This window comes from Kryptolebias marmoratus, linkage group LG24, assembly GCF_001649575.2.
Source record: "Kryptolebias marmoratus isolate JLee-2015 linkage group LG24, ASM164957v2, whole genome shotgun sequence".
In the NCBI taxonomy this organism is placed as follows: domain Eukaryota; kingdom Metazoa; phylum Chordata; class Actinopteri; order Cyprinodontiformes; family Rivulidae; genus Kryptolebias; species Kryptolebias marmoratus.
Window position 1 is genome coordinate 21,963,091 of NC_051453.1, and position 27,400 is coordinate 21,990,490.

Below are 27,400 nucleotides of genomic sequence, written 5' to 3' on the forward strand. Positions count from 1 at the left end.
CTCGGTACAGTGCAGAAGTGTGTGAAAAGCATGTCTATAAAGGGAAAGCTAACATGATGTTCTGTTTTTCATAAAAGAATCAGCTAACGTCAGAGAGATGGGGACTCCAGATTAAGTAGCAGGAAGCAGGCAGAATGTTAAATGAGCTGTCAGGAAATTTATCCTGCTTACGTCTGTGGTTATTTCCTACACTCCCCTTACAAAGGAGGTGGCTAAAGATTTTTTCAACAAAGCTAAGGAGGCTTTAAGCAGCAGCTATTTCCAAGTCTGTGTGCCCACACTCCTGGAGAAACAAGCTTGCTTTTTGCCAGCTCCAGCCTCAAAGCAATCAACCAAATCATTGTTGGAACGCCTTCAATTACTGATCGGTGCTTTCTGGGTCATACATTTTTTGCCATAAGCTTGTTTTTAAAACACAACAATACTGCTTGTTACTTTGTAAATGCCAGTTGTTTAGAGGTAATCCCTTCTTTATGCTTCAATTTCAATTCAGAGACACAGATAGGGATATGTTGGGTACAGTATATGCATTGTTGCTGGGAGGTTTTGCTTCCTGAATAAAAAAAAAAATGCCACCTTGTATTTTTCACAGTGAAGAGATTGCCATCGTGCAAACACAAAGTGCTGGCTTCACAATACAGTAGTGCTGATTCACCAGAGCTGTGTGCTTCATTGCAGAGTTTAGTTTGTTGTTAATGCATCAATCACTTTGTCTCCAGGAAGCGGCTTTCTGAGCAAATGAAACTGAGTTTTGGTTTTCCTGGACAGGGTACAGCAAACACATTTTATCACTGTAGGGCTCTGAAACCACAAATGCAAATACAACCACTGCACATCCATAACATGCAGCTCCATGTTCAGCTGCATGCTTTTAATGAACAATGATGAGCAGAGAAAAGTGACAAAAGAGGGCAAATCATAGTCTTGTCTGACGAAATTTGTAATTATGTTGGCGTAGTGTGTGCAACAACCTGACACATTTGATTAAAAAAAATTCAAAAACTGTTCCTATTTGTAGGAACAGGGGCGGCAGTGGCTCAAAAGGTAAGGGTTTGTCCTGTAACCGGAGGGTTGCCGGTTTGAACCCCCACCTGTCTGTCTCAGCTGTTGTGTCCTTGGCCAAGACACTTCACCTGCCTTGCCTACTGGTGGTGGTCAGAGGGCTCTGTGATGAGCAGCCTCACTTTTGTCAGCCCGCCCCAGGGCAGCTGTGGCTAAGATGTAGCTTACCGCCATCAGTGTATGAATGTGTGAATGAATGGATGGATGATTGATTGTAGTGTGAAGCGCTTTGGGGTCCTTGGACATAATAAAGCACTATACAAGTGCAGGTCATTTGCCATTTACCAGAAGTAAATACATTCAATCATACTTTACACTGAAAATACTACTGTGGTTTTAAGGATGACTGCTCAGTTGCAATGCCTGTTTAGTTTTTTTGTTTTTCTTTTTTTTAAAAAAAAAAGGTTCACTTATTTCAACCTTCGTAGAATGGTTAATGCAGCATTCTGCTCCCTGGAGACATTTAAAATCATAATTTACATGTATCTGGTTTTTAACAGTGTGGTATGAGATTGTAGAAAACATGTAGCAGAATAATGGAGTTCTGTTAAGAGTGATATGTCATTTTGCCACTGCTGCTTCTAGAAATCACTGCATGATTTCTTTTTATAAACTGCAATGCTCAAGGCTAAAAGAATAAATGACTAACTTTATAAAGTCCTTTTAAAAAAAAAAAAATCTCCATTCCTGTGACAAAGGATTTCAAAACAAATACAGCGATAATAACAACTGAACTCTCCCTTGTTAAAATGTCAGCATTTTGATATTAAAAAGGGATGTTTCCCACTTTTAATGTGACACACATTCTGTGTAATTCAACTGAAAAACGAACTAATTTGTTCTGGGTGTTGCAATCTGGCTCAAAAGCTGCAACAAAAGTGCAACAACAGAGAAAGTGGCAGGTTTAAAAAATATGATTTATTTTTAAATAAAATAAAAACAACGTGTGGTCAGTTTACTGAGAATGAGTGAACAGAAGGCAGGACCAGAGGCAACCAGGGTGAACTCCCATATGCCCAGGGAGTCACCACAAAGAAAACAAACAAGAAACCACCAAACATGTGGGGAAATCTGTTCTGCTCTCATGAGCCTGAAGTTGAACCTGTGGTCACAATTCAAAAATAAATTTACCATATTCAACGTGAAAGATGGTGGTGGTAACATCATGATGTTTTTTTTTTCATCTTGAAGTGGTAGCATGGAATTTTGAACAGTTTCAAAAACCAGTCAGTTTTAGCCCCAAAGTTTCAGGTGTCTGCAGTAAAGTGGCATGACCCCTTATCTTTAAATTTTCAAAATAGCAATAACCTCAAACATACATGCACATCAACAAAAGAATGGCCTAGCCCTAAATCTGATTAAAAAAATGAATCTTCAGGGGTGTCCTGAAGAGAGTTGTGCGCAAGAGATGCACTCACATTCTGACAGATATGGAGCACTTCAACAAAAAAGAGACTGGATAAAAACAATGGGCAGAATTTTTATTTATTTATTTTTAAAGGTTTACCTGAAAACGGACACAAGGTTAAGGGCAGATTTGTTTCTTTTTGGATTAAAATGATCTAGGATAATGTCATATCTAAGAAACACTGTTTTTAAGAAAATGCTGAGGACCTGAAAATTTTATTTTAGAGCACATCTAAATCACAAAGTCCTTTGCTGTTGGTTTGTAGCATGTTGTCATGGCTTAGTGAGGTTAAACATGTACTGTAAACATGTGAATACTTATGAAAACTGCAGGGTGAAGCAGAATAAGGCTCCTGAAAGTTTAGGTTTGAGTGTTTTTCTCTCAGCCTGTATAGTGTCTGTTCTTTTCAGGTGTCCATCTTCCTCTGAAAGAGAATCAATAAGGGAGACTCAGCTGAGAACTGGGCCGTAAATGGACTTGATGTGCCCTCAGCTTGTAAGGTTTTGCTTGAATGAAGGACTTCAGATAGGCTGACAGTATTGACTTCAGACTTAAATCCAGGCAACATTCCCTGTGCTGCATCACTGGTGTAACATCTGATAATCTCCCAGCGTCTTAAGATAAGTAGTCTGCTCTTTCATTTCATATCTAACTGCGTCTTCCTGACAAGTGTTTTTCTTCTCATATAGATTGGCGGGAAGAAGGTCTCTGATGGCTTTGATCTGCCATTGATCGGCTCATCTGTCTGATAATGGACTGAGGTTGTCTCTTTGTTTATGGATTTAGGACACAAGTAGCTGTTTTCCTAACCTGGCACACTTTTTTTTGTTTTTGTTATTTTAAGATGCTGAACATCTGAAGCTTGTTTTAAAGGAGTGACCTACAAAATAGTTATTTATAATAGTATAATTTATAATAGTATAGTTACTTGGAGTTCAAGGAATGATCAGTTGGTCCATTGGTTGATTGTATGCTCCACTTTGAAACGATTTGGTTGAATTCACTTGTAAAATCAGTGTTTCAGGATGGGTTTACCATCTATGTATTTTCTATAGAAATGTGCTGACTGAACAGCTACACAGACAATTACAAGTGCCTAGATGTGCACAGATAAATGATCAGGCCTCGTCTGTTGAAAAACTGGTATGTCCCTATTGGCCAAACTTTGTTTTGTCTAACATGCCATATTTATTTATTTATTTTAATTTATTTTTTTCAATATTTTCAGTATATGATATCAAATGTATATCAACACACAACAGCCACAGGAAGCAAGCCATCAGTCACAAGACAGAGTTTGAGACCTGAACTTATTCTTAAAGGAAATCCGACTGATAGGGTTTTATGTACTCAGTCCATTCAGTCCAGATTTTGTAAAACATGTCGTTTTGCATCCTGAGGGAGAAAGACAGCAATATTTATTTTTATGAAACATTTTTAGTCTGTTCAGTCTTTGTATTTATCTGTGTTTCAGAAATGTTGGTGTGGACCTAAGGTCATATCAGACTAAGGATAACAGCACCTATTTCATATGGGTAATTGAATACTGTAGACACAAATTGCCTTGGATAATACTTTACTATATTAAATCCTATCTTTGGCCAAAACATGGCTAAATCTTGCTATGACTGAATGCCAGTGTTGATTTTTGACTGATGCCAATAATTCAGTTTAAAGTTGTTATTGTTGATAGTCAGGATGGACAATATTCTTTCTTTAATACCACTAAGCCTTCCTCAAATTATACCCCTGTATGCTGTACTACTGTCTGTCTAGAAAGTTGTTTAGGACAATAGTCAAAGCATGATTATTGTTGTTTTTGGATGCTCCAGTATACTGTATAAACTTATCACCACTCCAACCCTGATACAAAAATGACGGGCCCTCATCATTGTGCATTCTTACAGCACACCAGTAATTCTAATTCTAATGTCAGAAATCATGGCTTAAATGCCTAATTTCTCGCTTCTGTTAAGCCGGCCAGTCGCTGAACAGGATAGAAGGGCTGGATTTTAAATTTTAGACTGTTATTTAGGATGTCAAGGAGACCTTTGTCTTTTGATTCGTAAAAGACTAGAATATCAATCTGCATTAAAAAAATATCAGATTTATCTGGAACACATTTAAAGCCCTTTTTTCTCCCAAGCAATACCAAGTAAAGAAATTGTAGTTATTACATACAGTACATCTGCTGCATTACTGAGTGGGTGTAGTCTCTCTCAGGTCGATGTAGAAACTGTTCAGAATGAAGCTGCCCAAGAACCGATGTGATTTAGCCGGTGGAAAGATTTTGCAGGTGGCATCTGAGGACATTTGACCAAGAACAAAGTATTAGGAGTGAGAGCTGCTCTCATAATAATTTAACTTCTGCCTCTTGTCATTTTAAAAACCCAACTTTAACAAGCATTCAGGAAGTTTTAAAGAGCTCCTCATTACTCAGCTGCAGAGACCGTTTTCACACTATTCTTTCTAATGTGTGCACCTTAGAAAATGATTGTATAATGTGAGATATTTCAAAAGGAGGAAGAGAGACAGAAAATGCAATGTAAGGCTAATTCCAAGTGCTCAAACAGAACCGCTCTTTGAATAAAATCCCTGCTGGAGGAAGGCTGTCATTTACCCAGCAAGGGACCTGACACTTGACTGAGTTCAGCAGGTTTCCATCAGTGTTTACCCTTTTCTCCAGCTCCCCATTTGAGCAGTCACCCAAAACACTTTAAATGGTTGCAATGTTCAGTGTTTTTTTTTTTTGCCATTTAACTGATGAGTCTTTCACATTTTACAATATGCTTTATATTATTGAAAATATAACTCTTTAATATTTGATAAAGTAGCTTTGGCTGTATAAATATCTGTCTTGTACACATGCTAATGTAAGCAACATACTGTCCTGCAGGGATTTATGGAGCAGAGGCCCTTTGTACATTCATCTCCTCAGCTTAACATACAAGTGAGTGTTTTCTCTCTCTCTGTGGGCAAAGAAATGAATCACCAGCAGATGACTTGCAGAAAAACAGGTGGAAGAGATTATGTGGGACGATGCAAAAGCAGGACCAGTTTGATCATTCTTGTACTGACTTGTGATGTCCAGATCGTTAGAGATGGATATTCTTAGAAACACTGCATTCATTTAAATTTTTTTCCCAGTCTTTCTGCAACAATGTATTAAGATGAAACTGTCTTCTTTTCTTTGAACAGGAAACTATATTTGGGTCTTTTTTATTTATTTTTTGCCATTTGTTTATTTGAATCCTAAAGACTTTCTTCCAAGGGTTTCTGTGTAGTTCTGCACATTCCTGTAGCTCCCGCAGAATTTAGCCTTTGAGCAGAGGCAGTCCTTGATTTTAAACAATTCTGCTTTTGTTCTCAAAGTTGAACCAAAACTACAGGCAAAAACACAAGAATTCCACTAAGGATATTCAGCCTTGAGTCAGCATTTTAATTTTTAATTTTTGCCAGTTTTGCTTGTATTATGCAGAAAAATGCAGACCCCTAAATTACTTAATTATGTTACACTGCAACTTCCTGATCATATTTAAGACTTGACTTGGTCACAAGGATTTAAGAAGATTAGTTGGATTTATTTGCTACATTTTTAAGTGCCAGTTTGAAATAGTGAGCTAGTGTTGTTCTGTAACGTCTCTTAGTCACCCTTGACTAATTGAAAACAAAAGCGATTTAAACAAATATTCCTGTATTGGACAAAATTGTTTATGGAATTAATTAACTTGGAAAATGTGTTTTCAGGTGTGTTGTGCATGCAGGCAGAAAAGCGAGGTCAAGCCACTGTGTGCTATTTTTATATATACACCCCCCATTCTCTGGGCGCTCATAATATCTACTTATTAGTCTTGGCTGTTCGCTGGGGTCAAAAGGACCTAAACCCTCCCGTGGGATGTCCTTGTAGCTAATTGCCTTGAAAACCTAAAGGCAGCTAGGTTATTGTTCTGATATTTTTGCCTCTGGTGTAAGAAAACGGTGCATTTTCATTGGACTAAATCCACTTGGTCCAATGATATTTGGTATTTTTGTACTGACATGGCAATTAAAGGTGTGTCTGGCTTGAAAATGTGTTTTAAAAGTACCACAAACAATATATTGCTGCACTAAAATAAAAACTAAAGAAATATAATTACACCTAAAACGTTCAAATTAATATAGAGGAAAAAAATATATTTTCTGGGTGGAGTTTGCATGTTCTCCCCATGCATGCCTCGGTTTATTTCAGGTACTCCAGTTTAGGTTTATTGGTAATTCTAAATTGTCCCTAGGTGTGAGTGAGAGCGTGAATGGTTGTTTGTCTCTATGTGTCCCTGGACTGGAGACCTGTCCAGGGTGTCCCCTGCCTCTCCCCTGGAGATGGGCACCAGCTCCCTGCGACCCAGAAAGCAGAAGTGGGTAAAGAGAAAAAATGGATTGATGGATGGATGGATCTAGCTTATTTGACACTGAGGACATGAGTGTAACTGATTGAAGAAAGTAGAAGTAATAGAAAGAACATTTGGAAGCCTGCAAATGAAATAAGTGGCCACATCTTCTCAGTTTTCACAGAGAAGATGCTGTTTTCATTTCTTCCTCATCCAGCTGACCTTTTGCCTTGTGAGAATGAAATCAATTCAAACATTAAAAAGTCATGCTGGGGTTTCTGCAGCCCTCTGGCCTGAAACTGTAGACTTATGACTTCTGTCTCTTTCTCAAAGCAATAACAAACGCTATATATTTCCAGGATGCTGTCATATCTTTGCCCATATGTCATTCTGCTCTCAGTGCGTATGTGTTTGTTTGTTGCTGCTCTTGCTTTTAGTGAAGTCAAATGCCTCATTAGGTTGCAAAAGAACCGAAATGGCTTTCTGAGTTCCTCGTGTGTGCACGTGAGACTCAGCCTTTGTTGACTTTGAAAGCATGTTCATCTATAATTGAGAAGAATTGGGTAATGGATTTGCCCTGATAAAGGTCCATATCAATTTTTTTCTTGTATTTTAATCCATGCAACATAATAAAAGCATTTTACAAATTCTTAGTACTCTCACACCAGTTTCATGTTTATCTTTGTTTCTATTTGAATTGTCTGTGTGGAAAAGTGTAGGCTCTTTTTCTGACAGGTATTTAACACTGAAGTACTTAATACATAAAAATGGATGTAAAACAAACAGATTAAAGTTCCCTCTAAACCTACGTATATTTAGTTCAGTTTTTGGATGACAGTTGTTTAACAGGTCAAAAACATTTTGAGACAAATCCTGATATTTTTATGTCAACAGGCTCACAAATACAGCACTAACAATGTAACAAGGCTTTGCTAGTAAAATATCAAAATCAATCAAGTTTGTTAGTGGGTTGTTGTTTTTTCTCAAATGAGATACTAAATAGGAACACACTAGAGCTGAAGGGTTCACATAATTCAGTTTGATACCTCACTTTTGGGTTATGGTATGGTAAATGCTAAATGCCCTTTTCCCACTTATTTTTTTACAGTCAATAACTCCCAGAATCAAAGAGAGAAAAATAAACCACTCTTGCTAGATTTGAAGGCTTTACGTCCACCAGGCTTGTTTGGTGGGGTAACATTAAAGGAGACCACACAAGGATTTACTAACGTAAAGAAAAATAACTTTATTAAATTATACTACAGAAATTGGACCTAGAAAAGGAGATGCCTGAAAAACGAAATCAAAATAAATTAATACAAAACCCAGAAATAACCAAATTAAGCAAGAGACCCAAACAAACCTGACCAAGCTCAACCACCAAACACAAACCAAACCAACTGGGTTCTGAGGAGGGAGAGAGAAAAACCTCTCTCTTCAGCTGCATGCATGGCAGCTTTAAAGTCGCAGAGCAGCAATCAAGACAACAGACAACACTTGCAGAAGGCCTGTCTTCAGAATCCTGCAAGGAAAACAAACAATGGGCAAAGACCCCTGCAGCTGTATAAGATTTTTTTTTTTAAGTCATATCCTACAGGCTATGTGTCAAACAAAAAGTTTGATGAACTCCAAAATCTGAAAGGTATCTCCCTTTTGTTAAGAAAATGGTAGAAAAAAACAAGTTTTTGTTTTTGTTTCAGTCTTTTAAACTAAACTTGATGCTGCAATACAGAACTAAATTCAACAAGCATTCCTTGAAGGAATGTATATTGTCCACTTTACATGGCAAAGTTTAGAGAAAGCTCTCACACTATCTGCAAGCACTCAGAGTATGTGGTTGGATGACTCTCAGCTACTACCACACCAAACCATAGCTCAATATCTGTAAAATTGACTGAGTTGTAGATATTTTTGTGTTTGCATAGGTTGATTAGCTGAGGCGGCCGTCTGAAGTTGGGTTGATTTTGGAAATGGGCTTTGCAAATTTTTAAAGAAAAATCAAATAATTACCAATGGATTTGAGGAGTGTTTTTGCTTAAAATGCCTGTACCTAATATTTAAATGTTGTTTTTTTTTTGAGGCCAGAGTGCGTTTCAAAGCACACGATTTGACATTTGCGTTTCCTTACATCCACATCTCACCGGTGCTCTCTTTCAGTAACTAAAGAGAGTAACTTAAACTGTGCCCTCACCCATTTCCTTATAGATATAGAAAACCTAGATAATGAAGCTGTTGAGCTTTTTGTAATAGTTAAAAATAACTAAAATAAACATATCACACATTGCAAGTTTTTCTACTATTGTACAGCCCTACAATCAGGCACAAAAATTGACTTTTTTATAGTTGGTCATTTTAATGTGTAATTTGTTAGCTCAAATTGAAGTGAATTAATTTGGAAGCCATCTGCTCTTTCTCCTGCTCAGCTCTGTGTGCCAGCTGCTCTTACTGTCCAAAAACAAGTCTGTAGACGCTTGATTCAATATATCTCCTGCTTGTCTTTATCTTTCACAAGTCTTTGCGGTCTCCTCTTTTTGTGAATACAACTAAAACCACTTATATTGTTTCTTCATCCATTGATAAATATTACAGTGGATAGATGCCTCCTTCCTGTAAGCCAGCTCTCATCCTGTTGTTGTGCTGAGGATGACATGCACAGGTATTTTTATCCACCTCCTTGTGAGTGGGAGCTTGGCCCACGCAGAAAGCCCTGCCATGCTGTGATTGGCTGCCAAGTCCTCAGGGGTTTTCTATGATTCCTGCCGCCAAGTGACCAGCACTGGCTTTTTAGAAGACAGCTTCAGGGCTGCATGGATAATTTAGTGTGTTCTTCAGCAAATAAGGAGTTTTACAGGTAAAACTGTCACCTTTACCCAGCAATAGACATGTTTAGGATCAACATTTATCCACAGAGGTTTCACAAAGGATGAGGTAGCACTTGGTGACTTTCTATTGCTTTTGTCAATAATTCCTGATGTGACTGTAGAGCCTCATTTAATAATTTAAGTTTAAAATCTTTAAGGAGTATAGTGGGAGTCCAAGTGCTCTATGTTAAAGGAACATAGACTGAGTATATGTTATATGACAAGCAAGGAGACTGAGCAGGTTGGACCTGCAACAGACAATGAAGGACGCTGAACTGTGCCAGCCTTAGAAAATGATGTTCACAGCTGATCTTTTATTTACACTCTAAGAGGAAAATGTCATCAAATGTCATTATCATCACACAAAGTAAAAATTTTGTACCTATGTGGTATAACTTGAGTAGAGCTGTAATCTGTTTTATCTTTATTTTGAGACACAAGTAAAATTAAATTATGCTGAAACTGAAGGTTGTATGTTTTAAGTAGAGTTGCCCCAAGCCAGATCAGAACCGACTGCTGCTGCTTTTTTTTTTTTTTTTTTTACCCCAGTGTGACCGGGCTTTGTTGGTGCCCTATATGTCAAACACCAATATCTGGGCTTTTTTACACAATATCCTTCCATCAACAGCACATCTTTGGTGTGGATGTTCTTGCTGAGTGATTGAGGCAGAACGTGAACTATGTATGATCTGCAAGTTGTTTACAAAAATAAAATTAAGTCAGAGGCAGCACAAAAGATGTATGAGGCGACTAAATGGTAACTTTTTTAACAGAAGTTTATCTGTTGTTCAAGCTGAGCATTTCCAAAGTACTTTGGGATCAAAGGAACTTCAGGCAGCAAACAACAGGAAGAATGTGTTACAGAAAAGTTGCTCTATTTTATCTTTGTACGCTTTCAACCTCCCTTTTATGAAACATTTTGGAAAGTTGGCACCCTGAAGGAGAACTCTGAGCCAAGGTAGTCTATTTTATCCTTTTAGGAAACAACATGGAGACCTGATTTTAACTGTGCTTATTATGCTACAATAATTGTTGTTTTTGTTGTGTCCTGTTATAATTCTTTGAGAGAAGTCGAAGTTGGCCAAAATTGATACTGGCAAGTCAGAGCTGTACAGAAATGAGCATCAGTCCACAAAACTTAAAAAAAAAATCCTTTTAAACCAATAATCTGGTTAATGGATCAGATCCAAATAGCTGATTCCAGTTTTAAGGTTTGACAGTAAGATGAGATCCCACATCAGTATTTTATCATTCCAACAGTGGAGTCAGTCATTGAGATCAAAGCTTTGTTTCACGAGATGACATTTTACAAAGTCGCTCAAAGTCTAATGTGCCACTTAAGTCCAAATGTATTTGGTAAGAATAAAATGGTCAATAAACACATTTCTACAGCAATGGACCCACACAGCCTTATCTAGTGTGTTGCATATCTGAATCTCTTACATCATTAAAGAAGAAAGGCTCATAGTGTGCAACAGTAGCATAGGCATCCTGACACAGTGTATCTGTTAGCAGTGTTCTTAGTGGAAATGTATAATTTTCAGGCAGCAGAAGGGAAATGACAAACATTTCAATAAAGCCTACCCTACTGACGAAAGAGCCTCTCTCCTCTCTATTCCCGAGTCCCATTTCATTGTTTTAATAAAAAATTGTGAAGCTTTTTTTAATCTGCATGCAGCGCAACACAATTTATTATTTAAACTGTATGACTGATAAACACTTTGGTAATGAATAGACCACTTCTAGATAATACGGTGTTGTTTTCTTTTAAAGGACAGGGTTTAGATGGTACAATTATTATTATTTTTTTGTCTAGATTTAATAAAAGCACTGTTTAATTTTATTTTTCCCTCAAAGCACATTTTATCTTTTCAGTTAAACTGCACTTTGATATTGGTGGTAGGTGGCTGTTCGCCGGTCGATGGGCGGCCGACCGTGATTTAGTAAAAAAGATTTTTAAAGTTGACAGGAAAATTGAAAATATGGCTATTTATTATCTGATATTTTAAGATATTTGTGCCAAATATTTACACAACTACAGTTTTACAAAAAGGCACTTTTGAAATACTTTTTTAAACAAAAATACAATTAAAATAAATACTAATTGTTTGCACCTAATTTAAATCCTAATTTAAGTCACATTCACAAATAAATTAAATTAACATAAATGAAAAAGTGCAAACAAGGCACCAACACACGTCTCACTTCCAGGCCAATGAATAACAACAGAGAACTCTGACAAATACAGAGATGTACTGTAATAATAGCATAATTTTACTGTTAAACAAGGATAATATTTTATTCTTATTATTTCTTATTATTTTATTTTATAATATTTTCACTAAGTACAAAACATGCTTACCGTATTTGGTCTTTTAAAGCCACCTGCTGAATTTCAGCTCAACTAACCATATTTGGTTAAACCCACTCGTTTGATGTTTATTGCTGTGGCTCCAGCGACGTGCCATCTCCAGCTGAAGCTAAGGGTGGCTCGGCCTCAGGGCTCATTAGTCCCGCGGTGCTCCGTGAACAGCATGCAGACCAGAGCGCGCGGTGGAGGCGTTTATACTCGGCGCTTACATCGGCGCAGTATTCTCCAAAAACACGGGGGGCAGTACGCTATGTAACCAGTGGAAATACGGTAAAAAAGAGAGCAGATGGTTGTCACATCAAATATGGCTGCATGTATTCAAGAGGAAGAGCTGATGTGTTTCTGGCTGTGATACAGAGAGGATGTTTAAACTTAAAGCATTCAGTTTGACTTTCATTGATTTATTTGCTTTAGTTGTGATTCGTCCATCATAGGACTAATATTTCTTCCCTCTGTGGTCTATAAAAACTCCTTTTTATCAGCTGCAGCAATAATCTCCTTCCGTGAGTTTTGAACCGTTTGATTATCTTTGTGATCTCTCACAGAGGGATCATAGAATTGCTGACACAGGTGAACCAGCTCTGCTAGAGTAGCAAAATCATCAATTTTGAACGGAGAGCGTTGCACGCGGTCCGCCTCAATTTACAAAAGGTGTAGACGAGACATCACGCGGGACCTTCGCGCTGGATTGCGTCACTGTTGGCGCGCAATCGCGCAGGGGCGGGTACAGCGCATCTGCGTCACTGTTGAGGTAGATAAAGGTAGCGGTTTTGGGGGAGCGGGTGGAAAAAAAAAAGTGTATAAAAAAGGACACATTTATAATAAACAAGCAAAGCTTAGCCTGGCGGCCGGGTAAGCAAAGCCTGGCGACCCGCCAAGCTTATAAAATGCTGGGGGAAACCCTGACTTTGTCTATTTTTCTTCTTTTTTTATTTTTTAACTAAAGCACCAATCAGGGATGCAGTTAAAGGGAAATTATATAAATGCCTTGTGCTAAGTGTCAATTGAAGTGCCACTCCAGTGCTGCTGGTGAAAACATTATACTTTAATTTCAGTCACATCCATACAGTTCCTTATCTAATATTATCAGTAAAGATTTAATTAATTTTAACATAACTTTTCTGTAACAATATCTGCTACTTGTAGTGTAGATGTACAGATGAGAAAGTCCCTAACTAGCTAATTTTGTGGTTTCATAGTTCACAAATGGCAGGTAAAGGCAAATCCAAAGTGAGCAGACCTGTGCAGGGCCTGTAACGGGCTGTAAAATTGTGTTTTAAGCTCTTAGGAGATGTCTTGATGAGGTGTCTGCTGTGCTTGGCGGAGTACTGGCGGTGAAAGTGCAGGTTGTGTTGCAGCAGGTGCCCAGTTATTTCTGGTAATTGGCCCTCATGTTGCCGATTCATACTGCAGTGTCTTTGAAGCATCACTAGCAGAGACTTTATTAAAACTCAGGCTGTGTTAGGAAAGCTACTGCACAAGAATCTGCTTTCTCGGTTGTTATTTATTAAGATGTCTGAATTGTTATCTTACTGTGTATGATTTGTTTCTTCCTGTTTTTATTAAGGGGTCGTGTGATTGTTGCACATGTTCATTTCTGTACTGTATAGAGAAATACATCAAAGTGCCTTAATAAGATGGTGTCTTTTATATGTTTTAGTTTAGGAACATTAATTCAGTCTTAATCTGCTGTTGTTTAAGTAGTTACCGCAAAGGTTGATTTCTTTTGTTATTTGTTAAACTTAAATCTATCCATTCATTTTTATTACCCGGTTCTCCTTACTGTTAGGGTTTCTGCTCAGTATAGAGGCCTTCCACATTACGTGTGTAGAAAATTGGCATGCACTACCAACCAAATGTGAAGTGTCAGGTGAATATAATGGATGTACCAGCTGTCGCAGTGAATAAATAGGTGTTTGTTGGATGGTTAAATCCCTCTGTGGAAAAAGTTTGAGATGCCAGGTTGCCTGCCTGTTGGACAGTAGACCTTAAGCTGATTGTAGAAAAATGTTGTGCATGCCGCTCAAGATGATCTTCAATGCAGCACACCACCTGCAAAATAACCAGATCACCTAATGACACTGCAACAAAGGGGTTTATCCTTTCCCACCACAACAGCTTCTTACATTTACTTCCTATGGCAGGAGAGTGGTGGACACCGGCGGTGAGGGATGCCGTCAGGCTGAAGAAGGAGTCCTATCGGGCGTTTTTGGCCTGTGGGATTCCAGAAGCAGCTGACAGGTACCGGTGGAATACTTCGAAGACCTCAATCCCACCGGCACGTCTTCCATTTAGGAGGCAGAGCCTGGGGACTTTGGGTCGGGCTCTCCAATCTCCGGTGCTGAGGTCACTGAGGTGGTTAAAAAGCTCCTCGGTGCCAAGGCTCCGGGGGTGGATGAGATTCGCCCGGAGTACCTTAAGGCTCTGGATGTTGTAGGATTGTGTTGGTTAACGCGACTCTGCAATATTGCTTGGACATCGGGGACAGTTCCTCTGGATTGGCAGACCAGGGTGGTGGTCCCCTTATTCAAAAAGGGGGACCGGAGGGTGTGTTCCAACTATAGAGGGATCACACTCTTAAGCCTCCCTGGTAAGGTCTATTTGGGGGTTCTGGAGAGGAGGGTCCGTTGAATAGAAATACTCTGTATTTCTAGAATGACAGTATTATATAACTTAAGGTATGAATAGAAAATGATGTCATCAAGTTCATATTTAGAGCTGCACAACATCATTAAACATTTACATGCCTTATGTGAACCTATGAATTTGTCCTCTCTAACCCCTGCTGTAGCTGCATAACTAAAGAGTAATTTCTCTGAAATGACTTCAATGTTTTGAATTAAGCTTTTTTTTATTATAACTACTTTAAAATCAATTCAGAGAATCAGACTTACACTAAATGTTAAGGTTGGCAAAAATCAGAACAACCATGTCTGTGCTCTTTCAGAAATGTGACAGTTTTCTCATGTTATCGTTTGTTCAAGGGGAAGAAAAGGAAAGTGAGTAACCTAAATCTCTGTCAGACATTTTCTCAGATGGTGTGAAAATTAAAATGTTGGAACATCACACAGCTCTTTGTTTGGTAAACTGGCAGCAGGTCAGCGACATGATTGTTTCTCTTTTGTTATTTTAAAGGCCCTTCAACAACAATGCTGACATTACTTTACAGAAAGTTTTCTACAAGCTTTAAACAGTTCTCAGTTCTCAGAAATCCAGACTCTTTTTATTTGAATCCACTTCAGACATTGCAGATATCTGTTGACACATACAACATATTTTCATATTCACTTTAAAACATTAAACAACACTCATTATCCTGCGAGGGGGATATCCAATCTTGTCAGTGTTGTGCACAAATATGTTCAAGTGTACATGTTTTATGAGTGTAAAATGTTTTTATAAACAATAAACTGAAGGAGACAGTATTTTTTTCTTTTACTGAAGAACCTGAAGTGAGCATATTATATAAGAAAATGTTTCTTTTGAAGAGTGAGTAGCTGCTGCAAATTAGCTTTTAGGACAAACGTTTTCTACTCCATTCATCAAAATTCACAGTATTTCCCACAAGATCATCTGGTTCTTATGGGTGTGCATCACACAGTACAACTGCATGACACATTTCTTATTTTTTGGAGACCTATTGTTGATATAAAAAGTGCATGCCTTTTACTCTTGCTCTAAACTACACTGTAAAAATCTATGGTGCCAATGCCTCAACTATCTAAACCGAACGCTAATGCCAAGTTGTGCCTGTGCGCCTGGTTTTGCATGAACCCCACGGGAGCATCCTCCATTCACGGACTGGGTCCAGATCTTGGTATGCAGGCACAGCAAAGAGGAGGAAAGTGTAGGGAAACGGCTTCAGGAAAACCTCTAGATATTTCTTTGCTCATGAAAACCCAAAATTCCTATCTCAAAAAATTAGCATATCATGAAAAGGTTCTCTTAACGAGCAATTAACCTAATCATCTGAATCAATCAAGTAATTCTAAACACCTGCAAAAGATTCCTGAGGCTTTTAAAAACTTCCAGCCTGGTTCATTACTCAAAACCACAATCATGGGTAAGACTGCCGACCTGACTGCTGTCCAGAAGGCCATCATTGACACCATCAAGCAAGAGGGTAAGACACAGAAAGAAATTTCTGAACAAATAGGCTGTTCCCAGAGTGCTGTATCAAGGCACCTCAGTGGGAAGTCTGTGGGAAGGAAAAAGTGTGTCAGAAAACGTTGCACAACGAGAAGAGGTGACCGGACCCTGAGGAAGATTGTGGAGAAAGGCCGATTCCAGACCTTGGGGGACCTGCGGAAGCAGTGGACTGAGTCTGGAGTAGAAACATCCAGAGCCACCGTGCACAGGCGTATGCAGGAAATGGGCTACAGGTGCCGCATTCCCCAGGTCAAGCCACTTTTGAACCAGAAACAGCGGCAGAAGCGCCTGACCTGGCCTACAGAGAAGCAGCACTGGACTGTTGCTCAGTGGTCCAAAGTACTTTTTTCGGATGAAAGCAAATTTTGCATGTCATTCGGAAATCAAGGTGCCAGAGTCTGGAGAAAGACTGGGGAGAAGGAAATGCCAGAAGTCCAGTGTCAAGTACCCGCAGTCAGTGATGGTCTGGGGTGCCATGTCAGCTGCTGGTGTTGGTCCACTGTGTTTTTTCAAGGGCAAGGTCAATGCAGCTACCTATCAGGAGATTTTGGAGCACTTCATGCTTCCATCTGCTGAAAAGCTTTATGGAGATGAAGATTTAATTTTTCAGCACGACCTGGCACTGGCTCACAGTGCCAAAACCACTGGTAAATGGTTTACTGACCATGGTATTACTGTGCTCAATTGGCCTGCCAACTCTCCTGACCTGAACCCCATAGAGAATCTGTGGGATATTGTGAAGAGAAAGTTGAGAGACACAAGACCCAACACTCTGGATGAGTTTAAGGTCGCTATCGAAGCATTCTGGGCCTCCATAACACCTCAGCAGTGCCACAGGCTGATTGCCTCCATGCCACGCCGCATTGAAGCAGTCATTTCTGCAAAAGGATTCCCGACCAAGTATTGAGTGCATAACTGAACATAATTATTTGAAGGTTGACTTTTTTGGTATTAAAACACTTTTCTTTTATTGGTCGGATGAAATATGCTAATTTTTTGAGATAGGAATTTTGGGTTTTCATGAGCTGTATGCCAAAATCATCAGTATTAAAACAATAAAAGACCAGAAATATTTCAGTTGGTGTGCAATGAATCTAAAATATATGACAGTTTAATTTTTATCATTACATTATGGAAAATAATTAACTTTATCACAATATGCTAATTTTTTGAGAAGGACCTGTATAATCTGGGGGCTGTTTAAAGGTAGCCTTATTGGATACTACCCAGCCTTATAGATTAGTTTAGATTTGTTCGTGGCTTTGTGTTGCTAATGAGCAACATTTTCTTTTGTGCTCCCCTATGAGGAAACATCTATAATACAGCCTGAATTTAAAAAAAAAAGTATATGTACGTATGCTGTTTTAACTCTGTTGCTGTTTTGGATTTTACTTTTATGTGTGATTAAAGCTGAGAATCATTTAATTCTTTTCATAATCTTGAGCTTTAAAGCCTAAAATGCAAAGATAATTTTGAAATGTAATCAAAAATCTGCCTTGCTGTTTTTTTTTAAGGCAAACACAAAATTCATAAAATTATTCAGTAATAATAACTTGCCTCCAGCCCTGTAATTAATTTCACACAGACCTGATTTTTCATCTGACAGAAATTAAATGGCATTCAGCAGCCTTTCTAATATGATCAAAGCTGCAGTTTAGAGTCACATCTGTGTCATGCAATCAGAAGTTTATCATTATAATGTTATAAATAAACTGTTTACTTACAAGATAGAATGAAGTTGGAGTGAAATCTTTCCTCTCTGGGGAAGGAATTTAAGTGTCTTTACATTTTGTGCTTGTTCTGATCTTGTTGATAGCACCTGAGTTAGAGGAAGAAATGAGGACATGCTGCCTGTCTCTGAGTTTCTAATGCTTTCAGCTGTGACTGAGAAGCTCAGAGTACTGTCTCATGTTGCTCAGAGGATGACACAGTTGCTGCTGAGTCATAATGTTCTGCTCTTCCATAGGCAAAACCAACAGAAACCACTATAAAGTCGACCTTGTATTACAACATATTGTAATGAACAATGGCTATCAAGGATGTTTGGGATTTTCATCTAATATAATACTAACATTTATGGTAGTTCCTCAGAAACCTGCTGACATTTTCTAATGTGGACGTAATGAGAGTCTGCATCAGCTTTTTAGGAGACCTGAAAAGGAGAGGAATCCAACACTTTTTCAATACTTTAATCAATAATGTTGAAAAGCTAGAATTGCAACCAAACTCCAGTTCATTTGGATAGAGCATCTAACACAGTGAGATTTTACAACACTTTATGCGAAGCTACTCTCATACAGTAAATGTAAATGTCAAAACTTTGTTTTTATTCACTCTGATCAGTTTAGAGGCCTGACCTACCCTTATCCTTGATTGTTTTGCTGTAACCCATTTGTAGCATTCACTCATTTGCTATTGATTTTAACCTGATCTTGCACTGAAGTCTTGAAATTCTTCTTTTGAATTTGCAGTACAAAAGTATTCACCCCCTTGCTGTTCTATTCTGTTGCCTTTATAACTTAGAATTTAAATGGATTTTTATTTAGATTGTTAGTAGTATCTCGATCACCATTAAACCATTAATTATATTGGGAAAAAATGTTTTAAATAATTCCAAAAAATATAAAACTGAGAGGTGGTGCATGCATATGTATTCATCTTTTTTGTTTTGGAGCTCCAACCATTACCTTCAGAAGCCACATCATTAATTAAAGATCTATCTAAATCTCAAATGATCTCACCTGTTCTTAGACCCTCAGAATCACCACCTCTAAGTAGTAATGGCTACCACCAAGCAAAAAACGGCATAAATTCCAAGGAACTCTCCACATATCATCCCCATAGTGAAGCATGGTGGTGGGAGCATTATGCAGTGTTATGATTTAATGACTGCTGTACACAAGTGGCCCTGTTTTAGGCGACTTGTACTCTTTTGTGGATGAAAGCCCATAACAAATTAAAAAAATTATTTTTAAAATAAAATATATTTTGTGGACAAGAGTTGAATCTCGTAAAGCATTTAGTGGGAACTTCATTTTGTCTTGAATGGGGTTTAACTTGTACCTCTAAGTCACACACCACTGATGAATAACTGTTCTTTTAAATATGTGCTAAACCAAAAACACTTCACACTCTCTGGATAAAGTATTTGATGCTTGTTTATTTTAGCTCCATGCACACAAAAAATAAATTGCAAATAGACCATCTCTAATTTAGTGAAACCCCATAAATTAGATGGTATCTGACTAAAGTAGGACAGCTTTGCTGCCAAGTTAGTTAGATGGTGTATTGATAAATTAGTGTGAGATAATTAGCATAATCAGTAGCTGCGCCTCAGTTTCTGCCTGGCATCTATGGAAACCAAGTGAAGGCACATGTAATCAGGCATGGGTATAAATGACTAGATTTGATTCACAATGGCTTGGAAATATTATCAAGCAGCTTTACAGAAAAAATCACATTTGGTTTTAAATGTGGATGCATTATACGATTAGCCTGTAAAGGCTTTAAAATGAAATGCAGGCCAAGATGTTAGGATGAGGTCCTAAAGAATTTTAGTCTTGCTACTATGCAAACATCCAATTACCCAGTCCACTAGTATTCTGCTGGACTAAGACTTTTGATGACAAAATGCAAATGCATGCGTGAGAGAGATTCCAAACGCTTTTGAAATGTTTTTGAGGGTTCTCAATTTCTTTGCCATTTGGTCACTTCACCCAATAATCAGCAGTCACAATCTAATGAAACACTAGTTATTGTGTGGAAATATTTTAGGATAGAAGCTTGGTATAATTTATTTGGAATGCAGAGCTGTTTATTAAAACAGTCACATTAATTATTCACATTCATATATTGTAAAATATATATATATATATTTGAACAATTCATGTATCTGTTGCGTATTGGTCAGAATTATTTTAACAAAAAAAAAATCATAAGTACATGAGACATTTGTAAAAAAACAACAAAAAATCCAATACTGTGAATAGATTAGATTAAATGTTGTTGTGCTACTACAAAAACACACTAGATACAGTATCTATAGACACTACGCATGTACAGATAAACATTTAATCTCTTGAAACCAGTGAGAGAACTTAAATAAGCATGAACTAGTCAGTGAGTCGTCTTTGTTTTTTATGAGGGACTCCAAGATCCAAGAAAACATTTTACTTTCCTGTTCTGCTTTAGTACCACAAGACAACACTTAATGACATGTAAATTAGTATTTTCTTATTCTAGTTTCTTGTTTTAAATAAGCTATGTTTGTTTATTACTCCTTGTTGCGATGATATAGTCATTGTTGCTGACATCACATTAAACTGTATCAACCTTTACTACCAACACCCTAGAAAGATACAAGGCATGTAATTTAAGACATAAAAATAGCACAAACATGAATTTAAATGTTGTTGTTCTTTCTGGTACTTGTTTTACGCTGGATACCTGATGCAACCTGGGCTCAAGCCCCCAGCCTCAGGATTACGAGACAGCAGCACTGGCCACTGGTCCACCGCGGCTTCTTAAGCATAAATCTAAATAAATTAGGGTTTCAAATATTCACTCTTTTGGAGTCTGTTTTTCTTTTAGCTGTTTGCATCAAGACTTATTGAATTTAAGATGATATATTGCATGCGTTTGCATATAATTTGTAAGTGGCAGTTGTGCATATCATTGTCTGTTTGGGATTTTTTTTTGTTTTGGTTTATATAAAGTGTAGACCTTTTGTGCACCAAGTCACCAGGACAAAATCCTTGTTCACATCAGTGTAAACTTGGGAATAAACCTGATTCTGTTGTTTTTACCGTGAATGTAGTTTACAGTTCAGCATGTTCTGCTAAAAAAAAAATCATTGCATGTCATCTCCTTGTTTTTTATATTAAAATTAAACCTAAAAAAGTACAGGTTTTGGAAATTCATAACATTTCCAGCAGCTGCTAGACTGTAATTACATCAGGACCTGGTGCCACCCTGACCTTCATGGTCATCTCCTCACACTGTAATGAGCTCCTTCTCTGCAGCAATGACAGCCATGACAGAAACGACAACCAACAGCTCCACTGTGAGATTTACTGGGTATCTGAATGCAACAAGACCAGTTTTTTTTTTTTTTGTCCATCAGCTCATTTAGTCTGTCTTTTTCTTGTCTTGCAGTTGGAAAGACGTCTCTGATCACCCGGTTCATGTATGACAGTTTCGACAACACATATCAGGTAGGTGCAGAAATATTTTTTTTTGTTCTCTAATGATTAAAGTTACATGGTTCAATCCATCACATTGCACAGTAGGCCTTTTACCTTTAAAACTAGAACACAGCTGTACAAAAATCAATGAATCAAAGATTTGAACTCCAAGAAGAAAGAAGACTCAGGTAGATTCATTAGATAACATGAATTCATGAGAAATACTAATATTTCTGTGTATTTGAAGCAACTTGGATATTAAATGAGACATCTTCCAAATGAAAAACATCAAGCGCACTGTGGGTCCCCTGACAATCAGTATTTTTAACCCTGTTGGTGCAGAGCAGCCAATCAATCAATCAATCAATCAACTTTATTTATATAGCACATTTTCAGAACCACAGGGGTAGCCAAAGTGCTGAGCCAAATCTCACTCAGTCTCTTAAAAACAGAATATTGCTTATGCATCTACAGCACTTCTTCAAACTCAAGCCAACATCTGCAGACACACAGAGGACACTTAAACAAAGCCTGTAGGTTTTATTGCTTTGAGCAAAATGTATCTACTGGCACACTAATAACAAAGAGATTAAAAATCAATATTTGACCCTCTGATGACATAGTGTTGAACAGATATTCTATCTCTCTAAGCTCATTATTTTTTATATATATATATATATATATATATATATATATATATATATATATAAATAATCAGTAAACTGTTTATGTGGGTAGCGAAAGACAGTTTATTTTACATTTCGGGGAAGAGAAAACCTCCATCACAACAGGGGAACAACACGCAGGGAAGCTTTAAGCTTCAGGATCTCCCAGGCCAAAACAACAAACAAAACACCCCCTGCTAACTAGAAAATAAACCAGTGCCTTTCTAGAAGAGAACTGAAAAAAAAGGTACAAATCCTGAACTCCCTAACTAACCACAAAACAGGAGAAAACACTGTAGAACAAAAAGAGGCGGAGAACCCCTACCAGCTTCTACTGTGGATAGAAACACAAAACTTTAGTTAGACACTTGATTATTCACAATAGAGCTCACACAGACAGGATCACCCAAAACTCCACAAACAGCCGTCAGCAGCCCGACAGGATCACTGCAGAACAAGGCCCAGGGAAAAGGAAAAAAGGGGCCTGACATCTCTGGCATGGAGACCTTTATGGAGTGGCTGATGAGAGGCAACACATTTCACCTGTGGCATCCAGGTAGCACTGAAACACAAAGAGAGGGCTCTCTCATGAGGAGAGCCCCTAGAGGTCAGTGATCGTAACAATATATAATTGCAGATTATTATAAGAAATATTAAAATCGCAGTAGAAAACCAGGTAAAGTTAAGAAAACTTAAGAAATGCCTTTATTAGTTGTACTCTATGCAACTGTTTGTAATATTTGTCTTTCAAAGATAGTTATTTGCATTGTTTTGGAGTTCTGTCATTTTTTGGCACTTTGAGAGGTAGGAAAACAGTCAATCAGAGGGTTAACACAAAAACAGCTATCCATATTAGCACTCATACTTGTTTTCTGTTCCAGCCCTTTTAGCACATTGGTTGCACCTTGTCAGGGTCCTCATCAAGTTGCCACTGTTCCCCTTTGGTTTTTCCACACTTACCAAACAGAGGCTGCTCAGTGGTGTGTTGTTTATAGGGGTGCGCAAAACACATTACCTGCCACTTTACATGTGTGTGGCACTGTGGCTCTTTTTATCACCTGAAATGGAACAGCTTTAGGAGGTATTGTGTGAAAAGGGCTTCAGATTCAGAGTTTTAGATTCTGGCCTCCAGACTCTGGGATACTGAAGCAACTGTGGAAAACCAGTGCAGAGAGAACATGCAGATTCCACTCAGGATGCTCCCAGTAGGCTAGCAGGTTCTGACCCAGAACTGTCAGGCTGGGAGGCAACAGTGCTTTTCACCACTATGCAAATGTAAAAAAACAAAAAAAAACTACATTGTATTTATTACGAGCTTTAGTTGATCCATCAATACAAATTTGTGTCAGTAAAGCCAGTATCTCATTGGGCTGCGACTGTTGGAGACTAGTTTGCAAATGGCATTTACAATGCACTCTTCATGTTTGTTGGGGTTCTTAATTCCCTCACGAGAGTTAGGGAGTTGCAGTTTTGTTGCTTGAATTTGGAGCATATTCAAAAAGATTTGTGCAACAAATTTCTCTCCTAAAAAGTCATGGGTGTCTCAAACCATTTGAAGCCTTCTCAATTTAGTTTCAATAATTCTATATAATTCAATAATTCAATAATTCTAGAGCTGTGTGTTTGACGCTTAATTATTAATAATTTCTTTATCATTTGGACCATAATTTATGACAGTAAATGTGTGTTCATTATGTCTTGATTAATTTTCAGAGTGGCACTCTCCTGGGTGACATTACCTGAGGAGAATGTGGGTTCTCTTTAGTCTCTTAGCTAAAGGCCTCTGCTGTAATTTCACCAGGATAAATTATAGTTTTATAATCTAGTAACTGTCCAAGTTTGTGTTCAGTGTAATCCTCACAACTAACTTTAGGAAGTGTGTGTGGTTTTTTTTTTGTTGTTGTTTTGTTTTTGTTTTTTTGAAAAATGGCTATTTGTAAAGGTCTACAGAAACTAGTCCTGAAGGACCAGAAGGAGCTGTGGAGCCTGCTGAGCAGACAGATGCTGGACAGATAGCATCTGCTTATTTAATGAAATGCTCGTATTCTGTTCAATGTACCTCTCTGCTCTGTTGTACTCTAATGGCAGCAGTATGATGTTTAGAAGGAAAATAATGAAAAGATGGTTATTTTATTTGGTTTAAAAAAAGTTTATTTAGAAAAATTTGCACAGTAGTACATCATCCTCTTGTTTACGCTGCCATTTTGGGTATTAATTACATTAACAATACTGGGCATATCATATTATGTGAAGAGCATTTCCAGTTGTGTTACGATAACATCAAATTATTACCAACAACTAAGATAAAGATACCAGATGTCGCTAAGATGCTAAAATTACAACTGTTTATGAGGACCCATATTTAGTTTCCATTGCTCAACAGAAAACTGCTAAAGACTGAAGCATCACATGGTTGCTGGACTTCAGTTACCCCAATATATATTATTAGCTTATCAACTCTAAAATTACACATCAGACATAAGTGCACACATTTCAAATGTGCACATATAAAGTTATTAAAAATAGGGACAGGAAATACGATAGGGGTATTGATACATATACTATCACATTGTGTCATTAGATCATAATAGTCGGGGTGATGTAAGCTAAGACTAAGTCCCAGTTTTATTGGTTGACCCAAAGCTGGATGTCTCAAGCTGATTTCAAGTACTGAATTCCTGTCTCAATCAAGGCATTTGTAATTGTTTGGTGTCAGAGTAGCTTACTACATTCTGCTCCTGATCTATATTAATGTCCTACTGGCTATAGTTTTACTTAAGCCGTGCTGTAATATGGCTACTGTAAATCGTTGTCATCTAACATGCTAACATGCCTGGAGTATGGAAGTATTTTAAAATTTGGGTATTTCTCACCAATTTATTTAGACATTTAAAATCCAAACACTCGGCTGAGTACACTTGAGTTTATTCAGCTCAATCTTAAAGCTAACACAACTAAGCAACACACCTTAGAGGAAACTCTAAAGAGAAAAAACAAGTTTCTATAGGACAGAAGTAAGTTAAAGAAGATTACAGAATGGAGGATTAGGTTTTTTAGGTGTTTTGTCATTTTTTTTTAGAGCTGTTGGTGTCACATTACATCCTAACCTTCTGATACTACATAAGTGACACAGCACTGCCATAGCTGTATAAAACAGCCATCACCTGCAGGGTATGTTAATAAATGTGACCGCTATTAGCTTTACAACAGACAACTGGAGTTCAGATGTTTTCTTGATGTCACTGCTTAGCCTTACAGCACACTGAGCAGATTCCTCTTTTGATTATTAATGTTCTATGCTCTCAGCACAAAGCCTTTTGCTTTATAATCTTTATTCACTCTGCTTTGTGGAACTGGGGAAAATGGCTTTTTTTTGTTATTTAAAAAAAAAAACTTAAGGAACAACATGAACACAGGTTTGATATCCAAAGATGGCAGCATCAGTGCCATACTCTCACTTACGTCACTGAAGGGACATTGCTGCAGATCTATAAGTCTGGAAACAACCTGTTCATTAGTGTCTTGGTCACATTCAGATAGTAGATGAGTTTGTTTGGGTATCATAACTTGTTTTTGTTGCCATAAATCAAAACTGAAGCTCAATTTGTCTTAAAGGCCTCTGAGTGTGTCTGCATGTTGCACTTCTTGGCCTCGTATCTTAATGCAGCTTCGTTTTTCCTCCCTGGCTCAGTGACAGATAGCGCTGCAAATGATTTTGCAGTCTTTTTCTGGCTCAACTCCTGAGACCTTTGTGTATTAATTAAAATGCAGAATGCATCAGATCAGTGGGAGTGTTTATGCTGCTGCTCAGTGGGGAGGATATATTTTCCCAAGGAGGGTATAAAATTGATATGAATGAGGCCCGCAGGAGACACCTGTCCTGATGAGAGGATTTATGAAGTCATGGTTTCCAGGCTTAAATACAGGATCATCTCTTGTTTTTTTAGTTTCATGCTTGTCAGACTTGTACATTTGAGCAGATGCTTCCTTTTGAAGGAAAAGCTGCGGTATATTTTGTGACTGAAGGCCTTCAGAAAGATGAAACTGAGCATAGCAGCAGATTTAGTCAGTAGGAGGACATGAGTGAGGCGAGCCACATTTGCTGCTTCTAAAGCACCAGCCTCCTATTAAGCAGCCATCCAGCCGAGAGAGACGGGGACAGGCGTCCTCAATGCCTGGCAGCATATGGTAAAGGGCTCAGAGGTCTCTGGAGGCAGAGTACTTTTGTCAGCTGTGGTCGAGCTGTCAGTCAGGCCCCACCACCAGATTGTGATTGCATTTGTCTGTTCAGCTCAATATTCTTCTGCTCACTGTGGTAAGCCTTTCAGCTGCTTTTACTCCCAAATGTATTTTAACTTTGAGTAAAATTTATTTATTTATTATTTACTCTGGTAAACTTGCATAAAATTGATCATACAAGTTTTTTTTTTCTACTATGAAAATGCAGAAATTAAAGTCCTAGCATTCCTTGAAGGAATACACATCGCCCACCGCCTTTTATGTCAGAGTTTTGGACTAAGATCATTTTATGTTGAAAATGCTGAAAATAATGTTTTGCCTAATCTCATGATATATCATGAGGTAGTGCTGGGCGATATAACGATACATATCGTGGGGACGATATAAAAGTGTCTATTGTGATATATTTTCTTTTATCGTCTCTATCGTTTCTATCATAATGTATCAATGATTCATGTAAATATTTCATAACGTAGGCTACGACGAATGTATTAGTGTTGTCACTTTGCATACATTCAGTTTATATAAGTGATAAATAATAAGAAAAAAAAACTATTTTGCGAAGAACCTCCGTTTTCCGACTTGACGCTGCTTTACGTGTGAGTTTGCGACATGCTTTACGGCAGCGGCTTTCTGTGCGGCCCAGCGGCACAATATATTCTTTATATTGTGCTGTCATTTAAGTCATAAGTGCTGAAAGATGGAGACGCATGAAGTATCAAACTCGGGGTCGCAACAAGTAGAGACAGCTAGCAGGCAGCCCAAGAAGAAGGACTTTTACCAAAACGAGGGGGACGTCTGTGATTTGGTTCAAGAAGTCCGACACGGAGCAGAAAAAGCTAATATGCTAACTCTGCTAATGCTAACTCTGCTATTAGACTGTTTTCTCATCTGACGCCAACACAACAAACCTCTTCTATCACTTAAAGAAGAACCACGAAAAAGAATATTTAACAATCCAAAAAGTACAAGGTCAAGTTGTAAAAGAGCCGGGAAAGTTGCGAAAACGAAAACTATAACCGGCCGAAGATAATAGTCTGTTGTCATTTGATACTGTTAGGTTGTAACAAGTACATATATATTGCTGCACTAAAA

The 27,400-nt window shown here is 37.9% G+C and overlaps 1 protein-coding gene across 4 annotated transcripts in view; it reads left to right on the top strand.

The window, feature by feature from the left end:
- rab6ba (RAB6B, member RAS oncogene family a) overlaps positions 1–27,400 on the top strand; it is a 68,435-nt gene that overhangs the window by 5,195 nt on the left and 35,840 nt on the right. For 2 of the 4 annotated variants that reach the window (XM_017438919.3, XM_017438920.3), the window contains exon 2: positions 21,373–21,431. In XM_017438919.3, the coding sequence (XP_017294408.1) occupies positions 21,373–21,431 (59 nt within the window). Of the gene's footprint in view, positions 1–2,896; positions 3,232–3,944; positions 4,006–5,366; positions 5,421–21,372; positions 21,432–27,400 lie in introns of those variants that run through there. The other 2 variants (XM_037974345.1, XM_037974346.1) reach the window with 2 other exon arrangements.